This window comes from Chlorocebus sabaeus, chromosome 11, assembly GCF_047675955.1.
Source record: "Chlorocebus sabaeus isolate Y175 chromosome 11, mChlSab1.0.hap1, whole genome shotgun sequence".
In the NCBI taxonomy this organism is placed as follows: Eukaryota; Metazoa; Chordata; class Mammalia; order Primates; family Cercopithecidae; genus Chlorocebus; species Chlorocebus sabaeus.
In genome coordinates this window covers 28,104,865-28,119,103 of record NC_132914.1, presented here as the reverse complement: position 1 = coordinate 28,119,103, position 14,239 = coordinate 28,104,865, and the positions used below count along the sequence as shown (strand labels likewise).

Sequence of the window (14,239 nt, the reverse complement as noted above, 5' to 3'; positions counted from 1 at the left end):
AATTTATCAAGAAAAAGGGTTTATTTGGCTCCTGATTCTAATAGTGGGAAAGTTCAAGATGGGACATTTGCTTCTGGTGAGGGCCTCAGGCTGCATCCACTCAAGGTGGAAGGCAAAGAGGAGCCAGAGTGTGCAGCGATCACATGGGGAGAGAGAAAGCAAGAGGGCAGGGTGCACCAGGCTCTTTTTAACAACCAGCTTTAACAAATAATTAAACAGAGTGAGAACTCATTTACTTTCAAGGAAGGACGTTAACCTATTCATGAAGGATCCATCCCATGACCCAAATACCTCCCATTAGGCCCCACCTCCTACACCGGAGATCAAACTTCAACATGAGGTTTGGAGGGGACAAACATCCAAACCATCGCAACTATTCACCTATAGTCTTGAATTTTAAGAGTCTGAAAGTATATTTTCAAAAACTGTGACATCAACTGGGAGCCACAGTCTGACAGTAGAATACGGGAACAGAACGCCTTCTCCAGCATTGGTGGACAACAGCCACATAGGAAAAGTGAGAATCATGGCAAAGGGTGGGAGTAACACTTTGAAAACCTTTGGCTCACACCTGTAATCCCAGGACTTTGGGAGGCCAAGGTGGGTGGATCACCTGAGGTCAGGAGTTCCAGACCAGCCTGGCCAACATGGTGAAACTCCATTTCTACTAAAAATACAAAAATTAGCCAGGCGTGATGGCGTGTGCACCTGTAATTCCAGCTACTCAGGAGGCTGACACAGGAGAATCGCTTGAACCTGGGAGGCAGAGGTTGCAGTGAGCTGAGATCGTGCCACTGCACTCCAGCCTGGGAGACCGAGTGAGACTCCGCCTCAAAAAAAGGTTTAATCATCACATTCAGGAGATAAGACGAAGTGGGAATAAGCAGGAAGGTAAATCAAAGTTCATAAGACGGAAAGATCAGAAACATGGCAGGAAGATTAGTATGAGTTGGATTTGCACAAGCAGTTCAGAATAAGGACCAAAACAGTTACCAAGTCCAATAGACTAAAATGGTTTCCAAGTTCACTCATTTGTTCACACATTGTCTCTTATCTGAAGGAATACAAAAGTGGAAGGTATTTTTCACTAACTTTTTAATCTATTATTTGATTCAACTATAATTAAGTACTCCCTTTTAAATATTTGGTTCAATATGGAAAAATAAACTAGTCTTGCTCTTAAAGATAAAAATTACTAAAAAACATTTGGAGAAAATCCTAGAAACATATCTGGTTTTCTTACTTTGCAATAAAAGATTAATAGAAGGGAAAAAAAGAAGGAAACAAATTATCAGCCAGGTGTGGTGGCTCATGCCTGTAATCCCAGTACTTTTGGAAAGCCCAGATGGGCAGATAGCTTGAGCCCAGGAGTTGGAGACCCACCTGGGCAACATGACAAAATTCCGTTTCTACAAAAAAAAAAAAAAAAAAAAAAAAGTACAAAAATTAGCTGGGCAGGGTGGCATGCATCTGTGATAACAGCTACTCCAGAGGCAGAGGATGACGCAGGAGAATCACTTGAGCCCAAGGCATGGAGGCTGCAGTGAACCGTGATCATACCACTGCACTCCAGCCTGGGCAACAGAGTGAACCCTGTCTCAATATAATAAACAATAAAAAAAAGTATCTTGTCCAATTTACTCATCTTAAAGCTGAGAAAACTTAGGTTCAGTGTGGTGAAATAATACGCTCAGCTGTGCTTTACATCTCAGTTTAAATAAAAGAAAAAAAAAAAAAAAAACAGAACTTAAAACAGTTCTCATGCATGTCCCATCCTCAATTACTGCAGAAACTGAAAAGGAATGAAAGACACTTAGAATGAATTTCGATGCCACTGCCCTCCCCAGCACTACCTTTTAGCAAGTGAACAGGCAGCATTTTTGTGAGGGGGAAGCAGTTGAAGTGTGCACTAGTTGAGGAAATCTATAAACACAGTGTACCTGGATTTCAACAAGACATTTTTCAAAGCTGGAGAGTAGTGTGCTACACTTTAAGCCTTTCATGATAGCCTTGAGAAAAAAATGGGGGATGGATTAAAAGAGTTTGAGGCAGAAATACTAGTTAGGAAGCCATCCACTGCCATGAACAGGAATGACCAAGAGAGTGATGAAAATGAGGACCACGTCACTATTGTAGGCAGGACCACAGCTGCAGCTGCTGACATCCCCACCACTGCCACAAATAATATCATCTTTTACTGAATCTTGACATGCCAGGCACCATATGCTTTACGTATTTTATACAATCCTCACAGGCCTATGGTGTTTACTATCCCCATTTAGCATGTGAAAAAACCAAGGCTCAGAGAAACAAAGCAACTTCGCTATGTCATCTTGACTATACTACAGTCCTCAGTTATTCTGTCAAACACTTGTCGAGGCGTTGCTGTGAACGTATTTTGTAGATGTGATCAAAGCCCATGATCAGTTTATCTCAAGTGAGGGAGACTATCCTAGATAATCTGGGTAGGCCTCATTTAATCAGTTGAACGGTCTTAAAAGCAGAGCGGAGTCGTCCTTAAGGAAAAAGAAACCCCACCTGTGAACAGCAGCGTCCGCCTGTGCTGGAGTTTAGCCTGCCTTACTGACAACCTGCTCCGTGGGTTTCAGTCTTGCCTAGCCAGCCCCACAGTTGCATAAACCAATCCCTTAAAATTAATCTCTTAATATATATATATATCCTATTGGTTCTGCTCCTTTGGTTGAACCCTGACTAATAAACACAGCAAACATAACACAATTATTAGGTGAAAGACCTCAGATGCTCTCAAAGTCAAAGTAGGCCAGTGTTCCACACTCCCTCCCAGAGGATCAGTTTTAGACATCAGCACTCCACAGAAATGGAACCATATCCAAATGCCTTGCAGACACTAAAGGAATGCAACCTAGGGCAAGGTTACAAGCTCTGAAGGCCACTCTGCCTGGGTTCAAGCCCTAGTTCTGCCACCTTAATCTCAGGCAATGTACTTAAATTCTCTATGCCTCAGTTTCCTCATCTGAAACATGGATTAACAACAGTACTTACCTCATAAGTTGCTGGCAATCTAATGAATTATACCATGCAAAGCATTTAGAACACCTAGCACATAGTAAATACTCAATAAAGATTAAGAATTTTAACTATTTAACAGAACCAAAGAGAGAATTATAGAAGCTGAGCTTCTGAAACAGGGCAAAGAGGGAAGAGAAACACTCATGATGACTATAAGGAAACTGGAGTCAAGGGAAAACACTCATTTGTGATGCAGAACGTAATCAGAGTGATATAAGCACTGAAGAATGCTTCCCTGACTATGACCATTCCAGAAAAGGCCAGCATTTCATAGGCATTACACCTAATCCAGGGATGGGCAAAAGCAAGAAACCACAGTTCATCAGAATTTCAGTTCCATATCAACACAGAAAAGTCCCCTAACTTGTTCTAGGCCTGACTGATACAAAAGAAGAATGCAGGGTTTAACATTTTCAACATCAGCAGGTTTTTCCAAAGGCACAAAAACGTATTTAGATTTGGATGGTCTACACTGAGATCATTGTTATATGCTGGAAAACACAGCTCAACAAAATATAATTCCTGCAGGTTATGAGCAAATAGGAGACACAATGTAGGCCATTATCATGATTCACACTAGTCAGGCGGATATGCCAAATTCTACACAAAGCCTATAAAAGATACATGATTCCTGACAACTCAAGTAGCAACAAGATGAGACACCTTCCGTTTAACTTTGGGGAAAAAATGCATCAGTGTTCATAAATATGTTTGTGTATCTTTTCACTGAATGGCGATTATTCTAGAAAAAAGGAAAGAGCCTTTTTTAAAAAAAGGAAGCGGGACACTGCAACAAGCAAATGTTAAAGTTTTACAAATACAATACAGATGTTAAGTGCAATGTTTAAACACAATATAGATTTTAAAAGCAATAAAACCCAAAGTGATACTTATAGCTTTAATACGATCTAGGCATAACATGCCTTACGAACAATGATGATCATAACCTAAAGTTGCTTCCATGTGCTTCCTAGAGAAATAGCTAAAGAAAATTATTTCTAAACCTTTTGCTAAATAATTTGCCCCGGATGCCTTCTAAACTTTGAGGTGTGAATTGAACATCCCTCTAAGGTCAGGCTGTTTTTCTTATGACTACATACCCCAGAGGTAGCTATGATTATTGATGAAAGGAAGTGATAAGCCAAAAGTGCTAGCATTTCAAGTTGAAAACTAAAGAAAAGGAGAACTGTCCTAAAGAAGCCACTAGCACCATGATGCATGGAAAACTGGATTTAGTCTCTCTTTTCTAGGTCAGAGTGGTTGCCTGGGTGACTTGTTATAGAAGAGATGGCCTACCTACAATGCAATATTGTTTGTTTCCATGGTAGTGTAAGCACAGCCTATCTTTGGGTGCCATGTAAACTCAGAGAGGAAATTTAATTCTCCAACCAGGGAGCTGGTACGTGTTCAAGGAAAGAAGATAGAGCTGGATACTGTGCTCATTGTTTCATCAAAACTTTTCTCTAGATCTTTAATAAAACAACTATTAATCTTGATAATCTTCTATTCCTTTTAACATCTATTGATAACACACTCTGTCAAGTAATCAATTTCAATCCCATCTACTGTATGGATGGCATAGACTCAATCTACAGATCAGATGTATACTGATCTATCTCTTAAAATCTGCATTTCTATAAAATGCACTTATAGCTTAAGTACTCTATTGGCACAATAACATATTCTCCCTATATATTCTCTGTTCTAAGAAAAAGAGATTATGTATTTTGATATACAGAGAGAGTTTCTGTTTACAAGTAACTTCTAAGCCAGAGAACCTCTGCACTGTAACTGAATTGAAATAAGAACAACTGGCTGGGTACAGTGGCTCATGCCTGTAATCCCAGCACTGTGGAAGGCCAAGGTGGGCAGATCGCTTGAGGCTAGGAGTTTGAGACCAGCCTGAGCATCGTGATGAAACCACATCTCTACTAAAAAAAAAAAAAAAAATTAGCTGGCTGTGGTGGTGCACACCTGCGGTTCCAGATATTCAGGAGGTTAGGGCATGAGAATTGCTTGAACCTGGGAGGTGGAGGTTGCAGTGAGCCGAGATCACACCACTGCACTTCGGCCTGGGCGACAGAGTGAGATTCTCTCTCAAAAAATAAAAATAAAAAAATTAAAAACAAACAAACAAACAAAACATCTCCTGATGTCACCATACTTAGCTGTTTCCACGAGTGCTCTTTTCATGTTAGGAGTATGTTCTGATGCAGGGCACTGGATTTCTTATTGTTTAAAAACCTTCATTAAGTGTTTGGAAGTCAAGGCTGAGGGTCTTTGGCTTTGTCCCATGGAACTGCACAGGAAAAGTCTGTAAGTGCTGCAGGTTCTTTTCTGTGAGCATGCCTGGAGCACATACCCACATCAAGGACATAGAGTGATGGGGATGGTAGAACAACACAGGTCGTTACACTGAATAAATGTGGAAAGTGCAGATACCTGCTTCCCAACAGGCTGTCGTGGAAATAAATGAAATAGTACTTATGCTTTTCAGAAGAATGTGAAATGTATTTAAGAGAGAAGTAGTTGCCTTAACCAAATCCAGCAGCATGTCAAAAAGCTTATCCGCCATGATCAAGTAGGCTTTATCCCTGGGGAGCAGGTCTGGTTCAACATACGCAAATCAATAAATATGATCCATTGCATAAACAGAACTAGAGACAAAAACCATGTGATTATCTCAACAGATGCAGAAAAGGTTTTTGACAAAATTCAACACCTTTTCATGTTAAAAAACCTTCAACAAAATAGATATTAAGGGAACATACCTCAAAATAATAAGAGCCATCTACAACAAACCCACAGCCAACATCATACCATCATACTGAATGAGCAAAAGCTGGAAGCATTCCCCTTGAAAACTGGCACAAGACAAGGATGCCCTCTCTTACCACTCCTATTCGATGAAGTATTAGAAGTGCCGGTCAGAGCAATCAGTCAAGAGGAAGAAATAAAGGGCATCCAAGTAAGAAGAAAGGAAGTCAAACTATCCCTTTTTGCAGATGACATGATTCTATATCTAGAAAACCCTATAATCTCGGGCCCAAAGTACCTTAAGCTGATAAATAATTTCAGCAAAGTCTCAGGATACAAAATCCATGTGCAAAAATCATTCCTATACACAAACAACAGTGAACCTGAGAGCCAAATCAGGAATGTGGTCCCATTCATAATCACCACAAAAAGAATAAAATACATAGGAATACAGTTAACAGGGAGGGGAAAGAGCTCTACAATGAGAATGACAAAACATTACTCAAAACAGAGATGACACAAACAAATGGAAAAACATTCCATGCTCGTGGATAGGAAGAATCAATATTGTTAAAATGGATTATATACTACCCAAAGCAGTTTATAGTTTCAACACTATTCCTATCAAACTACCAATGACATTCTTCACAGAACCAGAAGAAACTATTTTAAAATGCATATGGAACCAAAAAAACCCTGAATAGCCAAGGCAATCCTAAGCAAAAAGAACAAAGCTGGGAGTATCACCATTGCCTAACTTCAAACTATATTACAAAGCAAGAGTAACCAAAAAGCATGGGAGGGGTACAAAAACAGACATATAGACTAATGGAACAGAATAGAGAGCTCAGAAATAAGGCCACACACCTACAACTATATGATCTTCGACAAAGCTGCCAAAAACAAGCAACTGGGAAAGGACTCCCTATTCAATAAACGGTGCTGGGATAACTGGCTAGCCATAGGCAAAAGACTGAAACTGAACCCCTTCCTTATGCCATACACAAAAGCCAACTCAAGATGGATTAAAGACTTACATGTAAAACCCAAAACCATAAAAACCCAAAAGACAGCCTAGGAAATACCATTGTGGACATAGGAACAGGCAAAGATTTCATTATGCAAGACACCAAAAGCAATTGTGCCAAAAGCAAAAATTGACAAATGGAATCTAATTAAACCAAAGAGCTTCCGCACAGCAAAGGAAACTATCAACAGAGTGAACAGATAACCTACAGAATGGGAGGAAACTTTTTGCAAATTCTGCATCTGACAAAGGTCTAATATCCAGCATCTATCAGAAACTTAAATTTACAAGGAAAAACCAAACAACTCATTAAAACGTGGGCAAAGGACATGAACAGCCACTTTTCAAAAGAAGACATACATGCGGCCAACAAGCATATGGGAAAAAAAAAGCTCAACATCACTGATTATTAGAGAAGTGCAAATCAAAACCACAATCAGATTACCACCTCATACCAGTCAGAATGGCTATTATGGTGGCATGCACCTGTAGTCCCAGCTGCTGGGGAGGCTGAGGCAGGAGAATAGCGTGAACCCAGGAGGTGGAGCTTGCAGGGAGCCGAGATTGCGCCACTGCACTCCAGCCTGGGCAACAGAGCGTGACTCCGTCTCAAATAAATAAATAAATAAATAAATAAAAAGTCGAAAAGTAACATACACTAGTGAGACTGCAAAGAAAAGGGAATGCTAATACACTGTTGGTGGGAGTGTAAATTAGTTCAACCACTGTGGAAAGCAGTGTGGCAATTCCTCAACGAGCTAAAAACAGAACCACTATTCACCTCAGCAATCCAATTACTGTGTATATATCCAAAGGAATATAAATTGTTATAAAGTGCATTCATATTTCATTGCAGCACTATTCACAACAGCAAAGACATGGAATCAATCTAGGTTCCCATAAATGGTAGACTAGAAAAAGAAAATGTGGTAAATATACACCACGGAATACTATGCAGCCATAAAAAAGAATGAGCTCATGTCCTTTGCAGAACATGGATGGAACTGGAGGCCATTATCCTTAGCAAACTAACACAGGACTAGAAAACCAAATATCACATGTTCTCAAAGTGGGAGCTAAATGATGAGAGCACATAGACACACAGCAGGAACCAACACACACTGAGGCCTAATGGAAGGTGGAAGGTTGGAGGAGGGAGAGGATCAGAAAAAATAACTAATGGGTACTAGGCTTAATACTTGGATGATGAAATAACCTGTACAACAAACCCCATGACATGAGTTTACCTATATAACAAACCTGCACATGTACCCTTGAACTTAAAATAAAAGTTAAAAAAAAAAAAAAAAAAAGATAGTAGTAGTTCCCTTTTCAGCAAAGAAAAGAGGATGAAAGAAAGAAGGGGCCCAGATAACTTGGAGTGAAGACTAAGAGCTAAGAGACAGCCATCTGGCAGGAAGCAGGAATCAGTAAGCTTTCTGGCTTTCTTACTGATCAGAAATATGCCATAATTTGCCTTTCAAGGTGATTTAAAAGCTCTGTTGCCTGCCAGGAACCAAAAAGAAGATGCATATATCTTTCCTTTTGTAGAGTAGGCAAATCACCTATGTGTAAGACAGGCTGCCTGTGTTCACTGTCCACGCCTCATTGCAGACCTCGGAGGGGAAGTCCAACAGAAAATGATGAAACTTTTCGGTGGGCCAATTCTTTCTTTTTTGGTTTTCCTATCCAAAGCCAAAGGACACTAGCATCAGTTCTTCTGTGCATGTCACTGGTGATTTCCATTTTCATGCCTATTCTGTTCCCTGGAAGAAATCCCCCGCCCCACTTTTTTTTTTTTTTTTTTTTTTTTGCTGCTTCTCCAAGAGTTCTCTTTCCATCAATACTAAAATTAGCCCTTTCTCTGAAATCCTTCTGTGGTTCCTTCCTTCATGAACTAGATATAATTTCTCCCAACTGTGGGGGAGGAGGCTAACTCCTAACAGTTAGCCCATATATTGTACCATGTTCCTATCTTATATTAGAAATATTTTGGCTGCATTTCTCACCTAACCTAATAGATTTTTAACCCCTTCTCCTGCTTCATCCACTTCTGCTTCTCTGTTTGCCTAGTAAATAGTGTGTATTTAATGGATTCTTTAAGAATGAACTAATCCTTTCCACACCTTAAACAAACCATCCTTCATTCAAAATCTGCAAGCCTTTATTAAGCACTTCATAGGTGCAAGAAATTGGAGATTATAAAGCTGAGTAAGAACTAATTCTGGCCGCCTCGGAATGTGCAACTTAAGTGTGGAGCTAAGAAACCAAATAACTTGTGGCAAACAGGCACAAGTGTTATCACAGGCACACACTCAAAAAAACTGCAATGTGAAAATAGGAGGGGAGAATAATTTCAATGTGGGTGACGAGGAGGTTCTGGGAAGGTTGCATGAGGAAAAGGGGAAAATCATTTGTTGAAGGTCAGAGTTCATTAAACAGTCTGTAAGCATTATCTCATTTAATTCCCACAACAACCTTCCAAGTTAGGTATTTCTACCCCTATTTTACAGATAAGGAAATTGGGGCTCAGAGAAGTTTTAAAATTTGACCAAGTTTACACAGCTGACAAGTAATGAAATCAGAAATCACAAGCCCAATGACCTAGTTCCACAGCTTATACTATTTTCCTACACCAGTTCTCCTCCACACATTAAAAAAAGTGACATCTGCGCTCAGCCTTCGAGCTTGATTGGTTAAGATTCTCCAGGCCCATCTAGAGGGAGGGCGGGGGTATTCCAGGAACAGCCAACAGCCTGAGGAAAGGCCTGGAGGTGGGAAAGTGTACATTATGTTAGGGAAAGGCAGGTCCCTTCACATAATTGAGTATAGGACGTATCAGAGGGGCCAAGGTGGAGGCACTTTGGTCAAGAAGGAGAGTAGATGATTCTCTACTTTCCCTGTGATATGCTTGAAAAATATGATAAAGTGTATTTCTAATCTACTTAAAAATGTATGAAATGTTGTAAGTAAAACATTTTTAATGTCTTGGAAATTATTGTTTTATCACAATAGTCTTAACCTTCAATTCTAACTATCCTTTAATGCAAAGCATACAGTGGAAGAATGATTCTCTTTACATTTCCTTTTCCTTTAGACTTCTTTGTTTTTAATCTCTCTGTAACGATACCATCTAGAGATTTAAACCGTCAAAGACTAGAGAAATGAAATACAAATAATTTAGCTACATAAATGTCAAATTTCCTATCATACCAACCATTTAAGTATTTTCAGGTGAGAATGTTAACATCGTATAACTGAACTGATTTTAAGAAGTTTAAGAATATTTTAAGTTTAAATTTTTTTTTTTTTTTTTTTTTGAGACAGTCTCGCTCTGTCACACAGGCTGGAGTGCAATGGCACGATCTCGGCTCACTACAACCTCTGCTCCCGGGTTCAAGTGATTCTCCCACCTCAGCCTCCTGAGTAGCTGGGATTACAGGCGCGCACCTCCAACGCCTGACTAGTTTTTGTATTTTTTAGTAGAGACTGGGTTTCACCATGTTGGTCAGGCTGGTCTCGAACTCCAGACCTCAGGAGATCCACCCGCCACAGCCTTCCAAAGTGCTGGGATTACAGGCGTGAGCCACTGCGCCCAGCCAGGTTTAAAAATATTTAAAGTTAAAAAATTTGGTGGGTAAATGGGATATTATAGCCTAGTGTGATACAATATAAATAGTATGTGTCAGGGACCAGAAAGGGTGCCAGCACCTGAGTAAGAGAAGGAAACAGGTGGGGCAGGGCATTCATAGCTAAGTATTGCATAAATTATCAGTAAATATGTAGAAATCCTACATGCCACTACAGAGAACATATCTCACCTGCAGTCCCAGCTTCAATAAGGGCTTACACTGAAGGCTCTTAGTTCCCACCAGCTCCTGCCACTGGGAAGGGGTGAGGCACTGGGCAAGGCAGGGGCTGGGATGCTGAGAACCAGGGGAGCCACTTCAGGTAGTAAACTTGCAAAAATCAGGGCAGGAAATCACTGTCTCACAAAACAGGCAGATGTATCAGGTGCCCTTGCCTCCTGTAGGGCACATGGCACACTCTGAGGCCCCTGATAATGCTTATGACCATGATGATGCTGACTAATGACCCAGATCCCAAGCACCCGAGTAACTCAGTTGTCACTGCAGAGAAGTGGAGGTCTTCAATTAAAGGAGACAACTGAAACTGGGGCTACTAGAATGAATTGTTATTTGCTGATTTATGATTTCCTGAACATGACACAAAGGGAGACTTCAAAAGGATGCTACCTCAATGCTCATAGAACAGAACATCATGCTTTTTAGAACTAGGAAATCATTTCATGAGGACAAAGTAAATTGAAATCACTGTATTATCCTACTGATATTTGATTTCCCTACATATTTTAAACATAGTTTTTGTTTTTCCTGGAGTAAAACTTTGATGGAGTGGCAGTCCCTCCCCTCCTCCCCATCTCCTTCCTTCACTCTCTCCTTCCTCCTTTTCCTCCTTTCCCCTCTCCTCCTCTCTTTACTTCACACCTCCCCTCTTTCCTTCTTCTCCCTCATCTCTCACTCTTTCTCTCTTTCCTTCTCTATTTTCCTCCCCCTTAAATATGTGAAAAGTAATTAGCCCATCCTGGTTTATCTTGAGTAATGCATTTCTGGCTGAAATTTTGCCCAAGGATCCATGCCAGGAACAGGAGCTTATGCAAAATTGACTTGGACATGACTTTTGATTTCTGACTCACAAGATGAATTTAAACCACTGTAATTGCAGAACTACACGTTAAAGAGTCGGATCTTATAATATCACAGGTGAAAACATGAGCCAGTAAGAAAACGGAAGGTGAGAAAGCTGCCCCACAAAGGCCTCGACCTCAGACCACCTCTGGCAGTCAGTCTTGGAAATGTGCTGCTCCCCAAGACCGCCCTCTTCCTAACTCCAAGGATTCTGGAATCATTTATCGGGAGGGCACTCAGTCACCTGGCAGCATGCTCAATTTCGGTGTTTACCATCTAAAACTGATGGGGTGGGGAAATTCATAGTTTGGCTTACACTGTTAAAAAAAAAAACAAAAAACAAAAAACAAAAACCTTAGGGCTAGTTTTGTAGATGGCCACCAACTGGCCCAGAGGCCTGTTTTTGTTTTCCCTCTGGGAATAGGGAGAAATAGTAAAAATATAAATATATTTTTTTCCTCCCAGAGCTGTCCGTTGAGAATTTTATTTTTACTATTCCTTAGATAAACAGGTGTCTGGAAGTGAGCACACTTGCTCATTAGCACCACCAAGTCTGATGGGAGAGAAATGAAAGCAGTATGGGCAAGAGCCATGGATTTTAACTCTAGTTCTGTCGCGTCCTGGCTGTATAACTGTGAGCCAGCCTCAGTTTTCTCATCTGTGAAATGGAGATACCACCTACCTCACAAGGCTGCCGTAAGACTAACAGAAGCACCCCTTGTGAAATGTCTGGGACATCTTAGGTACTCATACCTGCGGGCTCTCCCAGCCCCCACAGAAACATTGCTACCCTTAACTAAGAAAATTTAACTTTTATTATTCCCAACTTTACATTTGGTATGCAAAGGGCAATAAACTGTTTATCTAAAATAGTTAGAAAAATAGCAATAAACTTTATCTAAAAGCTTGTCATAAGTTCGTAAGAGTTATCCGGGGAAAGTCGTTCTTTGAATTAGTAGGTGCATTTTCACTGTTCGTTCTTTCAGTTTGGCCAATTTTAACTCACGTGGGACAACACTTTCTTAATGGACCAGACAGGACTCACCAATTTCACAAAGCAAATTGCAATTGTAAATTAGTAACTACATTAAGCTAATGTTTTATGAAGCACTTACTATTTCCTAAATATCGGGCTAAGCATTTTATTGGCATTCATATCTCATTTACTCTTAACAATCCTGTAAGGCAAGACTGCATAGTTATCTCCATTTTACGGTTGGGGGAACTCAGACCAAGGGATTTCAAATAACCTGGGTGACACAGACAGTAAAGGGCAGAGCTCAGTCACGAGACGGAGCAGAAGGGGTGTCAGAGCTTAACACCACACGTGCCATCTTCTATTTTCAACAAAGGGTTTACCTAAGACAAGGAATATTCAAATGGTCGAATTTCTGAAATCTCCCCACGATGTAAATTCCCACAATTATATTAGAATTTCGAAAGCCACCTCCTCTCATTGCCTTATTTCAGAGAAGAATCTGAAACTCTACCACCTTATTCCAAAAGGAAAGGAGAGAATTAACAGCTTCCCTGAACTTCTCTGCCAGTCTTCCTTTAGTTATTTCTGTTTTCCTGCTTCTCATTTGTCTTCAACAACAGCTGTTTTGTATTCATTCCGTAATTGTGAGCCGTGGTCCCAAAAGCACCGTTTTAAGAAACCACAGAACACTGCCAGTAAATACTAGCGAGAAGGAAAAAGCACCGCAAACTTCCAACTCCATTCACAAAAATACCTCAGGAATACATAATCGAACAAGCTAACTCCACTGACGGCTTTCCAGAAGCTGCAGTGGTGAAAGACACGAGCCGCCTGTCGCTTACGGAGGGGCTGTCGCGGTGCGGGCTGCGGTACCGGAGTGTGGCCCCGCGTCCACGCGCACCTGCCCGCCTGCGCGCTCCACCGCGGGGCAGCGGTTCAAGCCGGGAAGCCGCGAGCATTTTCAGCTCAGAGATGAGGGGTTCGCAGCACCCGAGCTCCGTCCACGGCTGCTGACAACTGGTTTACACAAAAGAAAGAAACGTAGGAAGTCCCCTAGCAGTGCATGCCACGCCGACGCCGAGGCGGGCGCCTGGCGGCGGGTGGAAGCGGACGCTCCCATCGCGGGTGCACGGTCCCCCTCTGGCTCCCTTTCGCCAATGCGCCCGGCCCGGGACCAAGACACGGCGTACTGAGCGCCGGCGGCAACCCCGGCTCCCCTCCCGACGTCCCGCTCCCCGCGAGGACGCGCCGGGCGCCACGCCGCACCTGTGCCCCACGGGGCGGCCTTGTCCCAGCGCCCCTCGGTAGGCGATGCCGGGCCCGAGGGGACAGGCGCAGGCGCTTCCCTCGGGGCAGAGGGGGCCGACCTGGCGTCGCGGGGACGCCCTCAGCGCGTCAGGCGCCACGCGCCCACCTGGGGCCGCCGCCTCGCCGCAGGCAACCTCACCTCCCGCCGCAGCCTCCTCTTCCGCCGCCATCGCAGGAGCCACCCGGCCGGCTCCGCAGCCCCGCGGCTGGCAGCATGGAGGAGCTCCGGGCCCGCCCTGCCCTGTCCCAGGCGGCGGCTCTGGAGCGGGGAAGAGGGGACTGGCTGGCCCTGCCGGGTGCCGCGGCGGCCGCCACCGCAGCCCGTAGGCGCGCAGCCGACGCCGCCCCGCAGCCCTGCTGGCCGCGGCTACTGAGCATGCGGAGCCAGCAGCTCGCCGCTCTGGGCGC

At 42.5% G+C, this 14,239-nt stretch overlaps 1 protein-coding gene across 8 annotated transcripts in view; it reads right to left on the bottom strand.

The window, feature by feature from the left end:
* BMAL2 (basic helix-loop-helix ARNT like 2) overlaps positions 1-14,239 on the bottom strand; it is a 76,409-nt gene extending 62,170 nt beyond the window's left edge. For 2 of the 8 annotated variants that reach the window (XM_007968016.3, XM_007968022.3), the window contains exon 1: positions 13,938-14,237. In XM_007968016.3, the coding sequence (XP_007966207.3) occupies positions 13,938-14,001 (64 nt within the window). In that variant the 5' untranslated portion in view covers positions 14,002-14,237. Of the gene's footprint in view, positions 1-13,937 lie in introns of all 8 variants that reach the window. The other 6 variants (XM_007968015.3, XM_007968013.3, XM_007968014.3 and 3 more) reach the window with 6 other exon arrangements.